The 25,687-nt window shown below is 50.0% G+C and overlaps 1 protein-coding gene across 1 annotated transcript in view; it reads right to left on the minus strand.

Moving 5' to 3' along the window:
- The window catches only part of LOC144503909 (thrombospondin-type laminin G domain and EAR repeat-containing protein-like), a 70,352-nt gene extending 49,766 nt beyond the window's left edge, over nucleotides 1-20,586 (minus strand). The window contains exons 1-2 of the mRNA XM_078228974.1: nucleotides 20,575-20,586; nucleotides 2,805-3,025 (exon numbers count right to left, since the gene is read on the minus strand). Coding sequence (XP_078085100.1) covers nucleotides 2,805-2,957 — 153 coding nt within the window. The 5' untranslated portion in view covers nucleotides 2,958-3,025; nucleotides 20,575-20,586. The remainder of the gene's footprint in view (nucleotides 1-2,804; nucleotides 3,026-20,574) is intronic.
- Between the last annotated feature and the right edge of the window lie 5,101 nt (nucleotides 20,587-25,687).

Below are 25,687 nucleotides of genomic sequence, written 5' to 3' on the forward strand. Positions count from 1 at the left end.
CCTGTAACGTGGCGATCAGAATTGAACGCAGTACTCTAAGTGTGGCCTAACCAAAGTTTTATGAAGCTGCAACATGACATCCTGACTCTTGTACTCAATACCCTGACCAATAAAGGCAAACCATACGCCTTCTTTACCAAAGTCCAAAGATGTGAGGGTTAGGTTGATTGGCCATGCTAAATTGACCTGAGTGTCAGGGGGATCAGCAGGGTAAATAAGTAGGGTTATGGGGATAGGGTCTGGGTGGGATTGTGGTCGGTACAGACTCGATGGGCCGAATGGCCTCCTTCTGCACTGTAGGGATTCTATGACTCTATCTACCTGTGTTACAGGGCCATGCACATTCTCGCCACTCTCTGAGTGAAGCAGGTTCTTTTGATTCCCTGCTGGTATTTTGTTTTATTCATTCATGGGACATGGGCATCGCTGGCTGGGCCAGCATTTATTGCCCATCCCTAGTTGCCCTTGGAGGGCAGTTGAGAATCAACCACATTGCTGTGGCTCTGGAGTCACATGTAGGCCAGACCAGGTAAGGACAGCAGATTTCCTTCCCTAAAGGACATTAGTGAACCAGATGGGTTTTTCTGACAATCGGCAATGGTTTCATGGTCATCAGTAGATTCTTAATTCCAGATTTTTTTATTGAATTCAAATTTTACCATCTGCCGTGGGCAGGATTCGAACCCGGGTCCCCAGAACATTAGCTGAGTTTCTGGATTAATAGTCTAGTGATAATACCACTAGGCCGTCGCCTCCCCTCAATTAGTGACTATCTTATGCTTAGGAGGTCTTGGGGCGCAGTGGGGTTAGCGTTCCTGTCTCTGAGCCAGAAGCTCCGGGTTCGAGTCCCACCCCAGGGCTGGATGGCCAAGGAAGGTGCGTTCGCAATGCGCTCAAACAGGTTGAGTGTCAACCTGCAAAATCCTTGCAAACACGCCAATGGCTGGCAGGAAGAGCGGGAGAGACTCCTGGTCAGCCATGCTTGGTGTGGAGTGGCCTCCCCTCACGTTATAAACCCCTGGCAACCGACTAGCGACCTGTTCCGGGGAATGAGTAGCTATGGAAACAGACAAAAGTCCGCCTTCGTGCGGGAACAGAATTGGAATCTAATATTTATGATTCCAGTTTCGTGCTTCTTCACAAGCAGAACTTGTGCATCATCGACCCTATCAAACGAAGAAGCCACATGGCTGATGGGTGGATTCCGGGGTTCTGAGGCAAAAAATCCCTGGCTCAATCCCACTCCAGAGCCTGGTGACCATAGGAGGAGGAGCATTCATGATGCAATCCATCCATTTGATAATCAGCTCTCTACCAATCTCTGCTCCTCTACAAAAGGAGAAATGAAGTACGTGTGATGCTATCCCTCAGACTCGCTCATGACCCTCAGATATATCTATCTCCTCACTCTTCCCTTCGCCAGAGAAAGAGTCCCAGCCGTTCCATCTTCCTTGGTATCGTCCTTGTCAATTTTTTTGCACCTTCTCCAGTGCCTTCATCTTCAAGGGTGAGTCCCTCTGCGACTGGATCCTGGACTTCTGAACCACAGGCTGCAGTCAGTAAGGATAGGGAACAACACCTCCTCCACGATCATCCTCAACACCGGTGCCCCACAAGGCTGTGTTCTCAGCCCCCTACTATACTCCTTATACACCCATGACTGTGCAGCCAAATTCCCCTCCAATTCGATTTTCAAGTTTGCTGACGACACCACCGTAGTGGGTCGGATCTCAAACAATGACAAGACAGAGTACAGGAATGAGATAGAGAATCTGGTGAACTGGTGCGGCAACAATAATCTCTCCCACAATGTCAACAAAACGAAGGAAACAGTCATCAACTTCAGGAAGCACAGTGCCAGGAAGCATCCCCCTGTCTACATCAATCTGGACAAAGTAGAAAGGGTTAAGAGCTTCAAGTTTTTACGTGTCCAGATCATCTGGTCCCCCCATGCCGACACTATAGTTAAGAAAGCCCACCAACGCCTCTACTTTCTCAGAAGACTAAGGAAATTTGGCATGTCAGCTATGACTCTCACCAACTTTTACAGATGCACCATAGAAAGCATTCTTTCTGGTTGTATCACAGCTTGGTATGGCTCCTGCTCTGATCAAGACTGCAAGGAACTACAAAAGGTTGTGAATGTAGCCCAGTCCATCACGCAAACCAGCCTCCCATCCATTGACTCTGTCTACACTTCCCGCTGCCACGGCAAAGCAGCCAACATAATCAAGGACCCCACGCACCCCGGACATTCTCTCTTCCACCTTCTTCCGTCAGGGAAAAAGATACAAAGGTCTGAGGTCACGTACCAAGCGACTCAAGAACAGCTTCTTCTCTGCTGCTGTCAGACTTTTGAATGGACCTACCTCGCGTGAAGTTGATTTTCCTCTACACCCTCGCTATGACTGTAACACTACATTCTGCACTGTCTCCTTTCCTTCTCTATGAACGGTATGCTTTGTCTGTATAGTGTGCAAGAAACAATACTTTTCACTGTATACTAATACATGTGACAATAATAAACCAAATCAAAATTTTAAGGGAATCGAGGGTTATGGGGATGAAGGTGGGAAAGTGGGGTTGAGAATTATCACATTAGATCAGTCATGATCTCAGTGAATGGAGGAGCAGACTCGATGGGCTGAATGGCCTAATTTTGCTCCGACATCTCCTGGTCTTATGTCGTCTTGTCCGTTTTGTAATAGGGAGGGGAAAGTAAAGGGATTCACAGCACTCCAAGTGTCGTCTGCACCAATGTATCTGATTTATGCCCCATTGGTTCCGCTGGGTTTTGACGGTACCTTTGACGGCAGGTAGTTTGCTTTCAGTGTGACGACGATGGAGAATTCAGCTGGGAAGTAGTTACAGAGTTTGAAGATGAGAGAGGCGGGGAAGTGGACTGCTTTCGCATCCGGACTCAGTCTCAATCCACGGATTCCTCGCTCCTGAACCATCCTGAATCCATTCGGCAGTGTCCGAGGGCCTTCTGTAATCTCAGAGAGGAGGTTTTGTGGCTTTAAATCTAAAAAGAGGGGTCAGAGGTAAAGGCAGGAATTAGAACACATTGAAAACTGTGCACTGACATCACACAGTGACAACTGTACACTAACGTCACACACACAGTGACAACTGTACACTAACGTCACACACAGTGACAACTGTACACTAACGTCACACACACACAGTGACAACTGTACACTAACGTCACACACACACACAGTGACAACTGTACACTAACGTCACACACAGTGACAACTGTACACTAACGTCACACACACACAGTGACAACTGTACACTAACGTCACACACACACAGTGACAACTGTACACTAACGTCACACACACACACAGTGACAACTGTACACTAACGTCACACACACACAGTGACAACTGTACACTAACGTCACACACACACACACACAGTGACAACTGTACACTAACGTCACACACACACAGTGACAACTGTACACTAACGTCACACACACAGTGACAACTGTACACTAACGTCACACACACACACAGTGACAACTGTACACTAACGTCACACACACACAGTGACAACTGTACACTAACATCACACACAGTGACAACTGTACACTAACGTCACACACACACAGTGACAACTGTACACTAACGTCACACACACAGTGACAACTGTACACTAACGTCACACACACACAGTGACAACTGTACACTAACATCACACACACACAGTGACAGCTGTACACTAACGTCACACACACACAGCGACAACTGTACACTAACATCACACACACACACAGTGACAACTGTACACTAACGTCACACACACACAGTGACAACTGTACACTAACGTCACACACACACAGTGACAACTGTACACTAACATCACACACACACAGTGACAACTGTACACTAACATCACACACACACAGCGACAACTGTACACTAACATCACACACACACACAGTGAAACTGTACACTAACATAACACACACAGTGACAACTGTACACTAACATCACACACACACAGTGACAACTGTACACTAACATCACACACACACAGTGACAACTGTACACTAACATCACACACACAGTGACAACTGTACACTAACGTCACACACACACAGTGACAACTGTACACTAACATCACACACACACACAGTGACAACTGTACACTAATGTCACACACAGTGACAACTGTACACTAACATCACACACACACACAGTGACAACTGTACACTAACATCACACACACAGTGACAACTGTACACTAACATCTCACACACACACACACAGTGACAACTGTACACTAACATCACACACACAGTGACAACTGTACACTAACATCTCACACACACACACACAGTGACAACTGTATACTAACGTCACACACACAGTGACAACTGTACACTAATGTCACACACACAGCATGACAACTGTACACTAATGTCACACATACAGTGACAACTGTACACTAACATCACACACACACACACAGCGATTACTGTACACTAACATCACGCACACAGTGACAACTGTACACACTGTGTACAACTGTACACTAACATCACACACACAGTGACAACTGTACACTAACATCACACACACACAGTGACAACTGTACACTAATGTCTCACACACACACTGACAACTGTACACTAACATCACACACACACACACAGTGACAACTGTACACTAACATCACACACACAGTGACAACTGTACACTAACATCACACACACAGTGACAACTGTACACTAACGTCACACACACAGTGACAACTGTACACTAACATCACACACACACAGTGACAACTGTACACTAACATCACACACACACAGTGACAACTGTACACTAACATCACACACACAGTGACAACTGTACACTAACATCACACACACACAGTGACAACTGTACACTAATGTCACACACACACACAGCGACTACTGTACACTAACATCACACACACACAGTGACAACTGTACACTAACGTCACACACACAGTGACAACTGTACACTAACATCACACACACACAGCAACAACTGTACACTAACATCACACACACACAGCAACAACTGTACACTAACATCACACACACAGTGACAACTGTACACTAACGTCACACACACAGTGACAACTGTACACTAACATCACACACACACAGTGACAACTGTACACTAACATCACACACACACAGTGACAACTGTACACTAACATCACACACACAGTGACAACTGTACACTAACATCACACACACACAGTGACAACTGTACACTAATGTCACACACACACTGACAACTGTACACCACCCTGATAAAAACAAAAAACTGTACTTTACACTCACAGACACAGGGAAGTGTGCAGTGCCCGAACCACACACACCTCAAACAGACTGGTGAACCGGTTTGAAAACCTAAATTCTAGTTTGTCTGGGCTCTGGGGCATATTACACTCTGTGATATTTCCCTTGTGCGGAGTGGTGATCACTTATTGAGCCCCCGGTATCTGGCCTTTTGTCCTCTATTAAAAAACAGAAAGTGAAACATTCTAAAGCTGCGCCCTCCAGTTTTTGCGACAGCCTCAGGTAATTGCGTCTCTGTGAATAAAGAGGTGAACTCAACGTCTCTGCTCCATCCCGCCTCTCTCAACGAGACGTCTCTCCCTCTGAGAGGTGATGAAAAGGACAGAAGAATCTCTGGAGGGCAGAATAATGAAACCAGCATCCCCGACTTTCTCTGTCTCTGTGGCCGGGTTATTATCACAGCTGAGAAAGGTTGGAGGGAAATCCCCGACTCAGGGCTTTCAAGCTGGGAAGAGATTGATTTGTTTCAGAGTTCAGACAGGATTCGCAGCATTTCCACACAATTCGCCTGTCGTCACATCAAGGAGGCCACGTGCTTTCTGATCGTGCGACTGAGTGACTCAAGTTAATGCAGACAGTTGGGAATTTGCAACAGGATAATTTAGTCGCAAAAGATCACGGCCTCGATTCTCCCATGGTTGGCTGGGAGAATCATGCCTCGACCGATTCGCAGGATTCCCACGAGCGTCCGCGCCACGTTTGCGTCTCCCAGGCCCCGATTTCCGGCAGCATCGGGAATCGGCTGGGAGACAGAGACTTATATCATATTTTACATACTATTTAAAAGCTGGCCTTGCATGGGCACTTTGTCCCTTGGGCAGTGCCAGGGGGCATGGGGTGGCACTTCCAGGGAGCCCATGCCCAGACGGCCACATTGCCCGACCCCCCGATTGCTCCCTCCCCTTCACTCCAGCGGGGTCGGGCCCCCAGCTCCCCGAAAGCGGAGAGCCACTCTGAACCCCCCTGGAGATTCTAGCAGGCGTGGAGAAGTCAGTCCCCGCAGGCTGCTTTCTATTCTATGAATCGTTACTCTAGTTCCATTACATTGATGTCAATTTCAGTGACAGTTCCAGCACATTCCTTCCGATTTTACCCTGTAAATTAATCCACTCAACCCATGGATTAGACTCTCTCTCACTGTGGCATTGTCACCAGATTATTAATCCAGAAACTCAGCTAACACCAGCCTCCCATCCACTGACTCTGTCTACACTTCCCGCTGCCTCGGAAAAGCAGCCAGGATAACCAAAGAGCCCACGCACCCCGGACATACTGGGCATGATATTCCGGCCTCACTCAACGGACATTTCCATTGTCCGCCCCTCGCCCGCTCTGATTCTCTGGTGGGCGGGACGGTAGAATTCCGGCGACTCTCATCCACCTTCCTCCGTCAGGAAAAAGATACAAAAGTCTGAGGTCACGTACCAACCGACTCAAGAACAGCTTCTTCCCTGCTGCTGTCAGACTTTTGAATGGACCTACCTCGCACTAAGTTGATCTTTCTCTACACCCTAGCTATGACTGTAACACTACATTCTGCACCCTCTCCTTTCCTTCTCTATGAACGGTATGCTTTGCCTGTATAGCGCGCAAGAAACAATACTTTTCACTGTATACTAATACATGTGACAATAATAAATCAAATCAAATCATGTTTTCGATTGAAGTAATCATCCAATGCCCCCTTGAATGCCTCGATTGAACCTGCCTCCACCACACTGTGGTATTATCACTGGACTAGTAATCCAGAAACTCAGCTAATGTTCTGGGGACCCGGGTTCGAATCCCGCCACGGCAGATGGTGGAATTTGAATTCAAAGAAAAATATCTGGAATTAAGAATCTACTGATGACCATGAAACCATTGTTGGGAAAACCCATCTGGTTCATTAATGTCCTTGAGGGAAGGAAATCTGCCGTCCTTACCCGGTCTGGCCTACATGTGACTCCAGAGCCACAGCAATGTGGTTGACTCTCAACTGCCCTCTGAACAAGGGCAGCAAGGGTTGGGCCCAACGTAGCACCTGAAGAGGGAGAAAATGTGTCATATAATTGGTTTCTACTTTTTTTTATCTTCATGCGTGGGACATGGGTGTCACTGGCTGGGCAGCATTTATTGCCCAACCCTTGCTGCCCTTGTGAGCTATACAGACAAAGCATACTGTTCATAGAGAAGGAAAGGAGAGAGTGCAGAATGTAGTGTTACAGTCACAGCTAGGGTGTAGAGAAAGATCAACTTAATGCGAGGTAGGTCCATTCAAAAGTCTGATGGCAGCAGGGAAGAAGCTGTTCTTGAGTCAGTTGGTACGTGACCTCAGATTTTTGTATCTTTTTCCCGATGGAAGAAGGTGAAAGAGAGAATGTCTGGTGTGTGTGGGGTCCTTAATTATGCTGGCTGTGTTTTGGAGGCAGCGGGAAGTGTAGACAGAGTCAATGGATGGGAGGCTGGTTTGCGTGATGGACTGGGCTACATTCACGACATTTTGTAGTTTCTTGCGGTCTTGGGCAGAGCAGGAGCCATTCCAAGCTGTGATACAACCAGGAAGAATGCTTTCTGTGGTGCATCTGTAAAAGTTGGGGTGAGTCGTAGCGGACATGCCAAATTTCCTTAGTCTCCTGAGAAAAAATCAATCAGCCTGTCAGGGTCCTCTTAATGCCTCATTGCGATCTTCCTCACTGTTTGATACGCTTCCATGTCTCATGTCACCCACACATTTCAAGATGTTACTGACATTTTTGGAAGGGTTTTACTTCCAAAACCCTAGGGTGGGCCATCGGATTGTGATAAGCTCACGCGACAAGCAAATCAAGAGAAACCCGGCTGTCTTTTATCCCTTGTATTACACGAGCCAGACATTTTGTCAAATTGGTTCAATGTAGAGCGGGGGAAGGAGAGAGAGAGCAGCATCTGGCGATGTGAGTGAACAATGTCCTGGTCTTTCCAACTGTTTAGCATTGCCAATCCCCCAACCTGCTCATCTTTGGACACTAAGGGGCAATTTAGCATGGCCAATCCACACAACCTGCTCAACTTTGGACACTAAGGGACAATTTACCATGGCCAATCCACCTAACCTGCACATCATAAGGGGCAATTTTGGGCTACTATTGGAGCAGATGGTAATTAACCACCATTGAGCCAACCTGAACAATTGGGCCAAATTCAGAAATTCACCAAAGTTCCTTACACAGCATTTTCCAAACCCACGACCACTTCCATCGAGAAGGACAAGTGCAGCAGGTACATGGGAACACCACCACCTGCAAGTTCCCCTCCAAGCCACCCACCATCTTGACTTGGAAATATATTGGCCGTTCCTTCGCTGTCACTGGGTCAAAATCCTGGAATTCCCTCCCTAACGGCATTGTGGGTCAACCCACAGCACATGGACTGCAGCGATTCAAGAAGGCAGCTCACCACCACCTTCTCAAGGGGCAACTAGGAATGGGCAATAAATTCTGGCCTCTCCAGCGACGCCCATGTCCCACGAGTTAATAAAATCTAATTGTAAAATAATCCACTGTACCTGAAGGCAGCACCAATTCTCTGCAGGTCAAGCGTAGCAGATAGACAAACATGTAACTCTGCACAGACATTGAGCTCAATGTTGACTCGATACTGAATGGTAAAATTTTAATTCTATATTCAACCTCACCCTCAATTCTGACCAGCTTCATTCCACTATTGCTACTTTCCTTACATCATTCTGACGGTAAATTATATTTGACTGTCAAGATCAAAGATCGGTGCAACATTTCACTTGCTTCATTCTTCACTGGGCTGTGGCTATCATTTTCACCGGCTGATTCACGGCTTGTTTATTCATTCACACAGCGACACCAGGCCGCGAGCCGCAATCTCACATTCTAACACTCCCTCGCCTAGAAAACGCAAATCACTGTGGCGACTAGAATCGAGGCATTTCATTTACCCATTCCGTTTGCCTCTGCTGCCGACCGCTTGTTTCATTGAGACCCCTTCCTCACATTGCCAACAATACCTTCAAACTGGATATCTCACAGAAATGAAATGTCACAGCAGAGCGCTAGTGCAGCGGAGATGCTGCCACATTCTCACCTGTCTCGGTCTCTAATCTCACCTGTCTCACTCTCCATTCTCACCTGTCTCACTCTCCATTCTCACCTGTCTCACTCTCACACTCTCACCTGTCTCACTCTATTCTCACCTGTCTCACTCTCACACTCTCACCTGTCACACTCTCACCTGTCTCACTCTCACCTGTCACACTCTCACCTGTCTCACTCTCACCTGTCTCACTCTCACCTGTCTCACTCTCACCTGTCTCACCTGTCTCACTCTCACACTCTCACCTGTCTCACTCTATTCTCACCTGTCTCACTCTCACACTCTCACCTGTCTCACTCTATTCTCACCTGTCTCACTCTCACACTCTCACTTGTCACACTCTCACCTGTCTCACTCTCACCTGTCTCACTCTCACCTGTCTCACTCTCACCTGTCTCACCTGTCTCACTCTCACACTCTCACCTGTCTCACTCTCACACTCTCACCTGTCTCACTCTCACACTCTCACCTGTCTCACTCTCACACTCTCACCTGCCTCACTCTCACACTCTCACCTGCCTCACTCTCCATTCTCACCTGCCTCACTCTCCATTCTCACCTGTCTCACTCTCACCTGTCTCACTCTATTCTCACCTGTCTCACTCTCACACTCTCACCTGTCACACTCTCACCTGTCTCACTCTCACCTGTCTCACTCTCACCTGTCTCACCTGTCTCACTCTCACACTCTCACCTGTCTCACTCTCACGCTCTCACCTGTCTCACTCTCACACTCTCACCTGCCTCGCTCTCCATTCTCACCTGTCTCGCTCTCCATTCTCACCTGTCTCGCTCCCCAATCTCACCTGTCTCGCTCTCACACTCTCACCTGTCTCACTCTCTATTCTCACCTGTCTCACTCTCCGTTCTCACCTGCCTTGCTCTCTGTTCTCACCTGTCTCACTCTCCATTCTCACCTGTCTCACTCTCACACTCTCACCTGTCTCACTCTCACCTGTCTCACTCTCACACTCTCACCAGTCTCACTCTCACACTCTCACCTGTCTCACTCTCCATTCTCACCTGTCTCTCTCTCCATTCTCACCTGTCTCACTCTCCATTCTCACCTGTCTCACTCTCTATTCTCACCTGTCTCACTCTCCATTCTCACCTGTCTCACTCTCTATTCTCACCTGTCTCATTCTCACACTCTCACCTGTCTCACTCTCTATTCTCACCTGTCTCTCTCTCACACTCTCACCTGTCTCACTCTCACACTCTCACCTGTCTCACTCTCTATTCCGACCTGTCTCATTCTCACACTCTCACCTGTCTCACTCTCTATTCTCACCTGTCTCTCTCTCACACTCTCACCTGTCTCACTCTCACACTCTCACCTGTCTCACTCTCTATTCCGACCTGTCTCATTCTCACACTCTCACCTGACTCACTCTCACACTCTCACCTGTCTCACTCTCACACTCTCACCTGTCTCACTCTCACACTCACACCTGTCTCACTCTCCATTCTCACCTGTCTCACTCTCCATTCTCACCTGTCTCACTCTCACACTCTAACCTGTCCCGCTCTCCATTCTCACCTGTCTCACTCTCACACTCTCACCTGTCCCGCTCTCCATTCTCACCTGTCTCACTCTCACACTCTCACCTGTCTCACTCTCACAATCTCACCTGTCCCGCTCTCCTGTCTCTCCTGTCTCACTCTCCATTCTCACCTGTCTCACTCTCACACTCTCACCTGTCTCACTCTCACACTCTCACCTGTCTCACTCTCACACTCTCACCTGTCTCGGTCTCTAATCTCACCTGTCTCACTCTCCATTCTCACCTGTCTCACTCTCACACTCTCACCTGTCTCACTCTCCATTCTCACCAGTCTCACTCTCACACTCTCACCTGTCTCACTCTCCATTCTCACCTGTCTCACTCTCACACTCTCACCTGTCTCACTCTCCATTCTCACCTGTCTCACTCTCCATTCTCACCTGGCTCACTCTCCATTCTCACCTGGCTCACTCTCCATTCTCACCTGTCTCACTCTCACACTCTCACCTGTCTCACTCTCCTTTCTCACCTGTCTCACTCTCTATTCTCACCTGTCTCACTCTCACACTCTCACCTGTCTCACTCTCCATTCTCACCTGTCTCACTCTCCATTCTCTCCTGTCTCACTCTCCATTCTCACCTGTCTCGCTCTCTATTCTCACCTGTCTCACTCTCCATTCTCACCTGTCTCACTCTCTATTCTCACCTGTCTCACTCTCTATTCTCACCTGTCTCACTCTCACACTCTCACCTGTCTCACTCTCACACTCTCACCTGTCTCACTCTCACACTCTCACCTGTCTCACTCTCCATTCTCACCTGTCTCACTCTCCATTCTCACCTGGCTCACTCTCCATTCTCACCTGTCTCACTCTCTATTCTCACCTGTCTCACTCTCACCTGTCTCGCTCTCACACTCTCACCTGACTCACTCTCTATTCTCACCTGTCTCACTCTCCAATCTCACCTGACTCACTCTCACACTCTCACCTGTCTCACTCTCACACTCTCACCTGTCTCACTCTCCATTCTCACCTGTCTCACTCTCCATTCTCACCTGGCTCACTCTCCATTCTCACCTGGCTCACTCTCCATTCTCACCTGTCTCACTCTCCATTCTCACCTGGCTCACTCTCCATTCTCACCTGTCTCACTCTCCATTCTCACCTGTCTCACTCTCACACTCTCACCTGTCTCACTCTCCATTCTCACCTGTCTCACTCTCACCTGTCTCGCTCTCACACTCTCACCTGACTCACTCTCTATTCTCACCTGTCTCACTCTCCAATCTCACCTGACTCACTCTATATTCTCACCTGACTTACTCTCACATTCTCACCTGTCTCACTCTCACACTCTCACCTGTCTCACTCTCACACTCTCACCTGTCTCACTCTCCATTCTCACCTGTCTCACTCTCCATTCTCACCTGGCTCACTCTCCATTCTCACCTGGCTCACTCTCCATTCTCACCTGTCTCACTCTCCATTCTCACCTGTCTCACTCTCACACTCTCACCTGTCTCACTCTCCATTCTCACCTGTCTCACTCTCACCTGTCTCGCTCTCACACTCTCACCTGACTCACTCTCTATTCTCACCTGTCTCACTCTCCAATCTCACCTGACTCACTCTCCATTCTCACCTGACTCACTCTCACATTCTCACCTGTCTCACTCTCACACTCTCACCTGTCTCACTCTCACACTCTCACCTGTCTCACTCTCACAGTCTCACCTGTCTCATTCTCACATTCCCACCTGTCTCACTCTCCATTCTCACCTGGCTCACTCTCCATTCTCACCTGGCTCACTCTCCATTCTCACCAGTCTCACTCTCACACTCTCACCTGTCTCACTCTCACACTCTCACCTGTCTCACTCTCACATTCTCACCTGGCTCACTCTCCATTCTCACCTGTCTCACTCTCCATTCTCACCTGGCTCACTCTCCATTCTCACCTGGCTCACTCTCCATTCTCACCAGTCTCACTCTCACACTCTCACCTGTCTCACTCTCTATTCTCACCTGTCTCACTCTCTATTCTCACCTGTCTCACTCTCACACTCTCACCTGTCTCACTCTCACACTCTCACCTGTCTCATTCTCCATTCTCACCTGTCTCACTCTCTATTCTTACCTGTCCCACTCTCCATTCTCTCCTGTCTCACTCTCCATTCTCACCTGTCTCACTCTCCATTCTCACCTGTCTCATTCCCCATTCTCACCTGTCTCACTCTCTATTCTTACCTGTCCCACTCTCCATTCTCACCTGTCTCACTCTCCATTCTCACCTGTCTCACTCACATTCTCACCTGTCTCACTCTCCATTCTCACCTGTCTCACTCTCACACTCTCACCTGTCTCACTCTCCATTCTCTCCTGTCTCACTCTCCATTCTCACCTGTCTCACTCTCCATTCTCACCTGTCTCACTCTCCATTCTCACCTGTCTCATTCTCAATTCTCACCTGTCTCACTCTCCATTCTCACCTGTCTCACTCTCACATTCTCACCTGTCTCACTCTCCATTCTCACCTGTCTCACTCTCACATTCTCACCTGTCTCACTCTCCATTCTCACCTGTCTCACTCTCTCACTCTCACCTGTCTCACTCTCACCTGTCTCACTCTCACATTCTCACCTGCCTCACACTCCATTCTCACCTGTCTCACTCACATTCTCACCTGTCTCACTCTCCATTCTCACCTTTCTCACTCTCACACTCTCACCTGTCTCACTCTCCTTTCTCACCTGTCTCTCTCTCCATTCTCACCTGTCTCACTCTCCTTTCTCACCTGTCTCTCTCTCCATTCTCACCTGTCTTACTCTCACATTCTCACCTGGCTCACTCACCATTCTCACCTGTCTCACTCTCCATTCTCACCTGTCTCACTCTCCATTCTCACCTGTCTCACTCTCCATTCTCACCTGTCTCACTCTCACACTCTCACCTGTCTCACTCTCACACTCTCACCTGTCTCACTCTCACATTCTCACCTGTCTCACTCTCCATTCTCACCTGTCTCACTCTCTCACTCTCACCTGTCTCACTCTCACCTGTCTCACTCTCACATTCTCACCTGTCTCACACTCCATTCTCACCTGTCTCACTCACATTCTCACCTGTCTCACTCTCCATTCTCACCTGTCTCACTCTCACACTCTCACCTGTCTCACTCTCCTTTCTCACCTGTCTCTCTCTCCATTCTCACCTGTCTCACTCTCACACTCTCACCTGGCTCACTCACCATTCTCACCTGTCTCACTCTCCATTCTCACCTGTCTCACTCTCCATTCTCACCTGTCTCACTCTCACACTCTCACCTGTCTCACTCTCGCCTGTCTCACTCTCACATTCTCACCTGTCTCACTCTCCTTTCTCACCTGTCTCTCTCTCCATTCTCACCTGTCTCACTCTCACACTCTCACCTGGCTCACTCACCATTCTCACCTGTCTCACTCTCCATTCTCACCTGGCTCACTCTCCATTCTCACCAGTCTCACTCTCACACTCTCACCTGTCTCACTCTCACACTCTCACCTGTCTCACTCTCACATTCTCACCTGTCTCACTCTCCATTCTCACCTGTCTCTCTCTCCATTCTCACCTGTCTCACTCTCACACTCTCACCTGGCTCACTCACCATTCTCACCTGTCTCACTCTCCATTCTCACCTGTCTCACTCTCCATTCTCACCTGTCTCACTCTCACACTCTCACCTGTCTCACTCTCCATTCTCACCTGTCTCACTCACATTCTCACCTGTCTCACTCTCCATTCTCACCTGTCTCACTCTCACACTCTCACCTGTCTCACTCTCCATTCTCTCCTGTCTCACTCTCCATTCTCACCTGTCTCACTCTCCATTCTCACCTGTCTCACTCTCCATTCTCACCTGTCTCACTCTCCATTCTCACCTGTCTCACTCTCCATTCTCACCTGTCTCACTCTCCATTCTCACCTGTCTCACTCTCCATTCTCACCTGTCTCATTCTCCATTCTCACCTGTCTCACTCTCCATTCTCACCTGTCTCACTCTCACATTCTCACCTGTCACACTCTCCATTCTCACCTGTCTCACTCTCACATTCTCACCTGTCTCACTCTCCATTCTCACCTGTCTCACTCTCTCACTCTCACCTGTCTCACTCTCACCTGTCTCACTCTCACATTCTCACCTGCCTCACACTCCATTCTCACCTGTCTCACTCACATTCTCACCTGTCTCACTCTCCATTCTCACCTTTCTCACTCTCACCTGTCTCACTCTCCTTTCTCACCTGTCTCTCTCTCCATTCTCACCTGTCTCACTCTCCTTTCTCACCTGTCTCTCTCTCCATTCTCACCTGTCTCACTCTCACATTCTCACCTGGCTCACTCACCATTCTCACCTGTCTCACGCTCCATTCTCACCTGTCTCACTCTCACACTCTCACCTGGCTCACTCACCATTCTCACCTGTCTCACTCTCCATTCTCACCTGGCTCACTCTCCATTCTCACCAGTCTCACTCTCACACTCTCACCTGTCTCACTCTCACACTCTCACCTGTCTCACTCTCACATTCTCACCTGGCTCACTCTCCATTCTCACCTGTCTCACTCTCCATTCTCACCTGGCTCACTCTCCATTCTCACCTGGCTCACTCTCCATTCTCACCAGTCTCACTCTCACACTCTCACCTGTCTCACTCTCTATTCTCACCTGTCTCACTCTCTATTCTCACCTGTCTCACTCTCACACTCTCACCTGTCTCACTCTCACACTCTCACCTGTCTCATTCTCCATTCTCACCTGTCTCACTCTCTATTCTTACCTGTCCCACTCTCCATTCTCTCCTGTCTCACTCTCCATTCTCACCTGTCTCACTCTCCATTCTCACCTGTCTCATTCCCCATTCTCACCTGTCTCACTCTCTATTCTTACCTGTCCCACTCTCCATTCTCACCTGTCTCACTCTCCATTCTCACCTGTCTCACTCACATTCTCACCTGTCTCACTCTCCATTCTCACCTGTCTCACTCTCACACTCTCACCTGTCTCACTCTCCATTCTCTCCTGTCTCACTCTCCATTCTCACCTGTCTCACTCTCCATTCTCACCTGTCTCACTCTCCATTCTCACCTGTCTCACTCTCCATTCTCACCTGTCTCACTCTCCATTCTCACCTGTCTCACTCTCCATTCTCACCTGTCTCACTCTCACATTCTCACCTGTCTCACTCTCCATTCTCACCTGTCTCACTCTCACATTCTCACCTGTCTCACTCTCCATTCTCACCTGTCTCACTCTCTCACTCTCACCTGTCTCACTCTCACCTGTCTCACTCTCACATTCTCACCTGCCTCACACTCCATTCTCACCTGTCTCACTCACATTCTCACCTGTCTCACTCTCCATTCTCACCTTTCTCACTCTCACACTCTCACCTGTCTCACTCTCCTTTCTCACCTGTCTCTCTCTCCATTCTCACCTGTCTCACTCTCCTTTCTCACCTGTCTCTCTCTCCATTCTCACCTGTCTTACTCTCACATTCTCACCTGGCTCACTCACCATTCTCACCTGTCTCACTCTCCATTCTCACCTGTCTCACTCTCCATTCTCACCTGTCTCACTCTCACACACTCACCTGTCTCACTCTCACACTCTCACCTGTCTCACTCTCACATTCTCACCTGTCTCACTCTCCATTCTCACCTGTCTCACTCTCTCACTCTCACCTGTCTCACTCTCACCTGTCTCACTCTCACATTCTCACCTGTCTCACACTCCATTCTCACCTGTCTCACTCACATTCTCACCTGTCTCACTCTCCATTCTCACCTGTCTCACTCTCACACTCTCACCTGTCTCACTCTCCTTTCTCACCTGTCTCTCTCTCCATTCTCACCTGTCTCACTCTCACACTCTCACCTGGCTCACTCACCATTCTCACCTGTCTCACTCTCCATTCTCACCTGTCTCACTCTCCATTCTCACCTGTCTCACTCTCACACTCTCACCTGTCTCACTCTCGCCTGTCTCACTCTCACATTCTCACCTGTCTCACTCTCCTTTCTCACCTGTCTCTCTCTCCATTCTCACCTGTCTCACTCTCACACTCTCACCTGGCTCACTCACCATTCTCACCTGTCTCACTCTCCATTCTCACCTGGCTCACTCTCCATTCTCACCAGTCTCACTCTCACACTCTCACCTGTCTCACTCTCACACTCTCACCTGTCTCACTCTCACATTCTCACCTGGCTCACTCTCCATTCTCACCTGTCTCTCTCTCCATTCTCACCTGTCTCACTCTCACACTCTCACCTGGCTCACTCACCATTCTCACCTGTCTCACTCTCCATTCTCACCTGTCTCACTCTCCATTCTCACCTGTCTCACTCTCACACTCTCACCTGTCTCACTCTCCATTCTCACCTGTCTCACTCACATTCTCACCTGTCTCACTCTCCATTCTCACCTGTCTCACTCTCACACTCTCACCTGTCTCACTCTCCATTCTCTCCTGTCTCACTCTCCATTCTCACCTGTCTCACTCTCCATTCTCACCTGTCTCACTCTCCATTCTCACCTGTCTCACTCTCCATTCTCACCTGTCTCACTCTCCATTCTCACCTGTCTCACTCTCCATTCTCACCTGTCTCACTCTCCATTCTCACCTGTCTCATTCTCCATTCTCACCTGTCTCACTCTCCATTCTCACCTGTCTCACTCTCACATTCTCACCTGTCTCACTCTCCATTCTCACCTGTCTCACTCTCACATTCGCACCTGTCTCACTCTCCATTCTCACCTGTCTCACTCTCTCACTCTCACCTGTCTCACTCTCACCTGTCTCACTCTCACATTCTCACCTGCCTCACACTCCATTCTCACCTGTCTCACTCACATTCTCACCTGTCTCACTCTCCATTCTCACCTTTCTCACTCTCACCTGTCTCACTCTCCTTTCTCACCTGTCTCTCTCTCCATTCTCACCTGTCTCACTCTCCTTTCTCACCTGTCTCTCTCTCTCCATTCTCACCTGTCTCACTCTCACATTCTCACCTGGCTCACTCACCATTCTCACCTGTCTCACGCTCCATTCTCACCTGTCTCACTCTCACACTCTCACCTGGCTCACTCACCATTCTCACCTGTCTCACTCTCCATTCTCACCTGGCTCACTCTCCATTCTCACCAGTCTCACTCTCACACTCTCACCTGTCTCACTCTCACACTCTCACCTGTCTCACTCTCACATTCTCACCTGGCTCACTCTCCATTCTCACCTGTCTCACTCTCCATTCTCACCTGGCTCACTCTCCATTCTCACCTGGCTCACTCTCCATTCTCACCAGTCTCACTCTCACACTCTCACCTGTCTCACTCTCTATTCTCACCTGTCTCACTCTCTATTCTCACCTGTCTCACTCTCACACTCTCACCTGTCTCACTCTCACACTCTCACCTGTCTCATTCTCCATTCTCACCTGTCTCACTCTCTATTCTTACCTGTCCCACTCTCCATTCTCTCCTGTCTCACTCTCCATTCTCACCTGTCTCACTCTCCATTCTCACCTGTCTCATTCCCCATTCTCACCTGTCTCACTCTCTATTCTTACCTGTCCCACTCTCCATTCTCACCTGTCTCACTCTCCATTCTCACCTGTCTCACTCACATTCTCACCTGTCTCACTCTCCATTCTCACCTGTCTCACTCTCACACTCTCACCTGTCTCACTCTCCATTCTCTCCTGTCTCACTCTCCATTCTCACCTGTCTCACTCTCCATTCTCACCTGTCTCACTCTCCATTCTCACCTGTCTCACTCTCCATTCTCACCTGTCTCACTCTCCATTCTCACCTGTCTCACTCTCCATTCTCACCTGTCTCACTCTCCATTCTCACCTGTCTCATTCTCCATTCTCACCTGTCTCACTCTCCATTCTCACCTGTCTCACTCTCACATTCTCACCTGTCTCACTCTCCATTCTCACCTGTCTCACTCTCACATTCTCACCTGTCTCACTCTCCATTCTCACCTGTCTCACTCTCTCACTCTCACCTGTCTCACTCTCACCTGTCTCACTCTCACATTCTCACCTGCCTCACACTCCATTCTCACCTGTCTCACTCACATTCTCACCTGTCTCACTCTCCATTCTCACCTTTCTCACTCTCACCTGTCTCACTCTCCTTTCTCACCTGTCTCTCTCTCCATTCTCACCTGTCTCACTCTCCTTTCTCACCTGTCTCTCTCTCCATTCTCACCTGTCTCACTCTCACATTCTCACCTGGCTCACTCTCCATTCTCACCTGTCTCACGCTCCATTCTCACCTGTCTCACTCTCCATTCTCACCTGTCTCACTCTCACACTCTCACCTGTCTCACTCTCACACTCTCACCTGTCTCACTCTCACATTCTCACCTGTCTCACTCTCCATTCTCACCTGTCTCACTCTCTCACTCTCACCTGTCTCACTCTCACCTGTCTCACTCTCACATTCTCACCTGTCTCACACTCCATTCTCACCTGTCTCACTCACATTCTCACCTGTCTCACTCTCCATTCTCACCTGTCTCACTCTCCATTCTCACCTGTCTCACTCTCACATTCTCACCTGTCTCACTCTCCATTCTCACCTGTCTCACTCTCTCACTCTCACCTGTCTCACTCTCACCTGTCTCACTCTCACATTCTCACCTGCCTCACACTCCATTCTCACCTGTCTCACTCACATTCTCACCTGTCTCACTCTCCATTCTCACCTTTCTCACTCTCACACTCTCACCTGTCTCACTCTCCTTTCTCACCTGTCTCTCTCTCCATTCTCACCTGTCTCACTCTCCTTTCTCACCTGTCTCTCTCTCCATTCTCACCTGTCTCACTCTCACATTCTCACCTGGCTCACTCACCATTCTCACCTGTCTCACTCTCCATTCTCACCTGTCTCACTCTCCATTCTCACCTGTCTCACTCTCACACTCTCACCTGTCTCACTCTCACACTCTCACCTGTCTCACTCTCACATTCTCACCTGTCTCACTCTCCATTCTCACCTGTCTCACTCTCTCACTCTCACCTGTCTCACTCTCACCTGTCTCACTCTCACATTCTCACCTGTCTCACACTCCATTCTCACCTGTCTCACTCACATTCTCACCTGTCTCACTCTCCATTCTCACCTGTCTCACTCTCACACTCTCACCTGTCTCACTCTCCTTTCTCACCTGTCTCTCTCTCCATTCTCACCTGTCTCACTCTCACACTCTCACCTGGCTCACTCACCATTCTCACCTGTCTCACTCTCCATTCTCACCTGTCTCACTCTCCATTCTCACCTGTCTCACTCTCACACTCTCACCTGTCTCACTCTCGCCTGTCTCACTCTCACATTCTCACCTGTCTCACTCTCCATTCTCACCTGTCTCACTCGTCATTCTCACCTGTCTCACTCTCAGCTGTCTCATTCTCACTTGTCTCACTCTCACGCTCTCACCTGTCTCTCTCTATTCTCACTCTCTCCCCTGTCTGACTCTATTGTCAGTCTCCATGTGTCCATTCTCTCTCTCCGCCCTCTCTCTCTCTCTCCCTCTCTCTTACCTGTGATGTGGAGATACCGGCTGTGCTCTGCTTACTCTCCTTACCTGTGCAGGGGATGTGTCTCCTGGCCAGGTTGCTGTCCATTGCCGAGTGCAGGATCGCCCAGACGAGCAGGAGTGCAGACATGGGGACTTCTCGCTCGCATCCATCCACTTCAGCCCTCCCTGTCCTCCGCCCTGCAGCCAGCCACCATCTCCGAGCGCCGAGCCTTTGCCAGAGCTGCCCCCGCTCTGCTTCATCCCAGGGCAGGCTGTCGGTGCGAGGCTCCCGCTCTCTGCACAGTGTGCTGCTGGGGCTGGGAGGAGCCGCTCTAAAGCCTGTCTTCGAATCTCTGCAACATGTCCCAAAGGACAAACTCTGTCCCTCCTGTCCTGGGCTGCTGCTCCTGGGGCAGATCCTTGCTGCTGATGAATGAGAGGTGAAATTAACTCACTCTTCTGAAATTCCCTCCTCCTCAGTCCCCCAGGAATCCTGCTCTTTCCTGCAGCAACTCCAGGAGCAGCGTAGTAGCTTCCAGTCCCTTTAAATGTCTTTACCTCCTTCTCTCTCAGACTCTGAATCGCCTGCCTTTCATTCGTCACGTCAGTTATGTCTAACTAATTACCTTGCAGTCAAATCAGTCCTGCCAACCAATTAAAACAGCCGTGATACCTGAGCTCTGAGGGCCACAGACTTACTAGTAACTGCCCCCCCCCCTCCCCTCCCCCAGCTCTCATTCATTGCCAACCCTCAGACTCGAAGCCAAAGGAATTCCCCCTCTCCCAGGACAGTGTGTGTCCCTCTCAGCAATCTCCCAGCACATCACATTCATTCCCTACATTTGACAGCCATAGCTGCATTGCCTTTGGCACTGGCGCAATGTGCAGTTCGCCTCAACTGAACCAGCAGTCACTATCAATATATTGGGGATTGATAAGGTTTAAGTTTAAAGTTTATTTATTAGTGTCACAAGTGATGGGGCGACACGGTGGCACAGTGGTTAGCACTGCTGCCCCACAGCGCCAGGGACCCGGGTTCAAATCCCGGCTTGGGTCACTGTCTGTGTAGAGTTTGCACATTCTCCCCATGTCTGCGTGGGTTTCCTCCGGGTGCTCCAGTTTCCTCCCACACTCCAAAGATGTGCAGGTTAGGTGGATTGGCCATGCTAAATTGCCTCTTAGTGTCAGGGGGACCAGCTAAGGTAAGTGTATGGGGTTATGGGGATAGGCCCTGGGTGGGATTGTGGTCGGTGCAGACGCGATGGGCTGAATGGCCTCCTTCTGCACTGTAGGATTCTATGATTCTAAATAGGCTTACATTAACACTGCAATGAAGTTACTATGAAAATCCCCTAGTCGCCTGTTCAGGTACACTGATGGAGAATTTAGCACGGCCAATCCACCTAACCAGCACGTCTTTCGGACTGTGGGAGGAAACTGGAGCACCTGGAGGAAACCCACGCAGACACGGGGAGAACGTGCAAACTCCACACAGACAGTGACCCAAGCCAGGAATCGAACCCAGGTCCCTGGCGCGGTGAGGCAGCAGCGCTAACCACTGTGCCGCCTTGCTGACTTTGGATGGTTTCCGTGAAAGAAGCCTTGGCAAGTTGCTACAGTGCAGTTTGAAAATGCGACACGCTGTGCCAACAATGCTGGGAGTGAAATCCTGGGGTGGGGCATTGCGTGTGTGTGGGGGGCACTCGTGTCCATGTGGGGGGGGGGGGCTTTTTTCTTTTATTCTTTTAGATCGGGGGGCCTATTTGGCATCGCTGGTGGGATGGGTTCATTCAGAGGCAGCACGGTGGCACAGTGGTTAGCACTTCTGCCTCACAGTGCCAGGGACCTGGGTTCAATTCCCGGCTTAGGTCACTGCCTGTGCGAAGTCTGCACATTCTCCATGTGTTGCATGGGTTTCCTCCGGGGGCTCCGGTTTCCTCCCACAGTCTGAAATACGTGCTGGTTCGGTGGATTGGCCATGCTAAGTTCTCCCTCAGTGTACCCAAACCGGCGCTGGAGTGTGGTGACTAGGAGATTTTCACAGTAACTTCATCGCAGTGTTAATATAAGCCTACTTGTGACACTGATAAATAAACTTTCTATTTTAAAGACAAGGGAAGAATGTGCAGACTCCACACAGACAGTGACTCAAGCCGGGGTTTGAACCCAGGTCCCTGGCGCTGTGAGGCAGCAGTGCTAACCACTGGCCCACCGTGCCGCTCCAACTGGGGTGGGAAATTTTCCACATCGATGGACCATTCCAGTGCCAAAGTTGAGAAAGACTCTCAAGGGTATTCTATCTCTTGTTACTAGCTTCAGTTGGGGAAAAAGAAGATTCTAATGAAATGGAGCAGTAAACACTGGGAATGCACAACAGGCACATTGGTACCGGGAAAGAAATATGGTGACCATCTCACTATGCATTTATCGGAAAGTGTTTCCGTGGTGGCCCATTCTGGCCAACACCCAAACCATGTGACGGTTTCTTGCCAGATGTGGGAAGCTTTGCTGGTTGTATCCGGAATTTTCCATCTCAATTTCCAATTTGCAGTCTCTTTCGAACAGCCGCCAGTTACACGGACTCCCGCATGCCCCACCCCCTTGCCGACACACGTGGCGACGCCTGTGATACAGGAAGTGAGACCGCCATCTTTGGCGCCTGGGTTAAACAGCAGACCCCTTTAAAGATTCTCCCCAAACCAACCCCGCCCCACAGGAAAGCCACAATATCACCTCCCGCCTGGTTTAACAAACGTTGGCGGGGAGGGTTCCAGATGGTTCTAGACTGAAGGGTTTCTAATTTGAGACACGCACGACCAATCAAATTCAGGTGGAACAGGAGGCCCATGAATATAAGCAAGGATGAACTTCATGGGAACACACTGTACAAGTAAAAGGAACCCATTGCGGGCAGATGTCTCCCATGGAATATAAGATCAAGATCGGATTGCATTCAGCAAGTTGCTGGTATTACTTCCCAATTTCATCGTGGAAAAGCGGGATCCTCCCATAGACATTCCAGTGACATTGTTCACTTATTTACCCAAACTTTCCGAAACCAAAAATAGAAATTCCACTACCCGTGACATGAAGGTTGTCTGATTCTACTGGTACAGTGAATAATATAGTTAGAATGTTCTCTGCTCTTTATTGTAAATGGTTTCTTTACACACATTTCAATTGTGTGACAAATACGTAGCGATCACCTCTGGGTGGCACGGTAGCACAGTGGTTAGCACTGGAGCCTCTCAGTGCCAGGGACCTCGATTCCCGGCTTGGGTCACTGTCTGCGCGGAGTCTGTACGTTCTCCACGTGTCTGCGTGGGTTTCCTCCGGGTGCTCCGGTTTCCTTCCACAGCCCGAAACACCTGCTGGTTAGGGTGCATTGGTCGTGCTAAATTCTACACGTTCTCCCCATGTCTGCGTGGGTCTTGCTCTAGGTTTCCTCCCACAGTCCGAAAGATGTGCTGGGTTAGGTGCATTGACCATGCTAAATTCTCCCTCTGTGTCCCCGAGCAGACGCCGGAGTGTGGTGATTAGGGGAGTTTCACAGTAACTTCATCGCAATGTTAATGTAAGCCTACTTGTGACAATAACAAATGAACTTAAACTTCAGCTTGCTCTGTGAAAGAGCTACTCTTCTCTGCTGCTGTAAGGATTAAAGTGAATTTGTAGACCGTGCACCTTCAAGGAATTCCCTTTGGTTTGGAGCTCAGCGCCAACTCCAGCTCTTGAACGGAGAGGGAGCGTCCCGTTGGGTTGAGTGTGGGTTGGGAGGAAGCAAAAGCCACGCCACAAATGTTGCTGGGACTTCTGAGCGCGAGTGCATTGTCTCCGTGAGTGACAACGCGACCGACCCACCTGCAACACATTTCACAGAGTGACAATTATTAGCCGGAATCTTACCACCGTTCCCGTTGGCAGGATTTTCCCACCCAATTCTCCGACCTTGCTGCAGCGGGAGCGTGACATGAATGGTCGGTAAGATCGCGCCCAAAGACTTTGCGGAAACAGAACGTTCGACCCAACTAGTACTGGAGCAAAATCAAAAAATGCTGGAAAATCTCAGCAGGTCTGACAGCATCTGGGGAGAGAGAATAGGGCCAACGTTTCGAGTCTGGATGACCCTCCCTGACAAAGGGGCAATTTGGCACATCTTTGGACCGTGGGAGGAAACCGGAGCACCCGGAAGAAACCCACGTAGACACGGGGAGAAGGTGCAGACTCTGCACAGACAGTGACCCGAGGCCGGAATTGAACCCGGGTCCCTGGCGCTGTGAGGCAGCAGTGCTAACCACTGTGCCACCGTGCCACTCATTTGTGTGCATAGTCAGTACGAGAGCATACAGTATTCAGTGAAAGAAGAAACTATCGGAACACAGTAGTAAAAATGTTAAAGATTGAGGGGATGGCAGCAGGGGAGGGGGTTGGCAGTGGGGGAGGGGGTTGGCAGTGGGGGAGGAGTTGGCAGTGGGGGAGGGGCAGCAGTGGGGGAGGGGTTGGCAGTGGGGGAGGGGGTTGGCAGTGGGGGAGGAGTTGGCAGTGGGGGAGGGGCAGCAGTGGGGGAGGGGTTGGCAGTGGGAGAGGGGGTTGGCAGTGGGGGAGGGAGTGGCAGTGGGGGAGGGGCTGGCAGAGGGAAATGGGGTTGGCAGTAGGGGAGGGGGTTGGTAGTGGGGGAGGGGTTTGACAGTGGGGGAGGGGGCTGGCAGTGGGGGAGGGGCTGGCCGTGGGGAGGAGGTTGGCAGTGGGGAGGGGTTGGTAGTGGGGAGGGAATGGCAGTGGGGGAGGGAATAGCAGTGAGAGTGGGGCTGGCAGTGGGGAGGGGGTTGGCAGTGGGGAGGGGGCAGCAGTGGGGGGGGGGAAGCAGTGGGGAGGGGGCTGGCAGTGGGGAGGGGGCTGGCAGTGGGGGAGGGGGCTGGCACTGGGGGAGGGGGCTGGCAGAGGGGAGGGGGCTGGCAGAGGGGAGGGGGCAGCAGTGGGTGAGGGGTTAGTGTGTGTGGGTGCTGGGGGCAGGGATGGAGACAGTTGGATGGGAGTCAGTGTGAAACTGAAGCTCAGCGCAGCGACAGGCAGCCCCAGAGAGCTGATTAGTCGGCAGAATTTCTGCATGAATCAACAAAACCCTTTCCAAATCTGCAGTAAACACCTGACACCTGACTGACATCAAACTCCAACCCAA

Source organism: Mustelus asterias, chromosome 14, assembly GCF_964213995.1.
Source record: "Mustelus asterias chromosome 14, sMusAst1.hap1.1, whole genome shotgun sequence".
Lineage (NCBI taxonomy): Eukaryota > Metazoa > Chordata > Chondrichthyes > Carcharhiniformes > Triakidae > Mustelus > Mustelus asterias.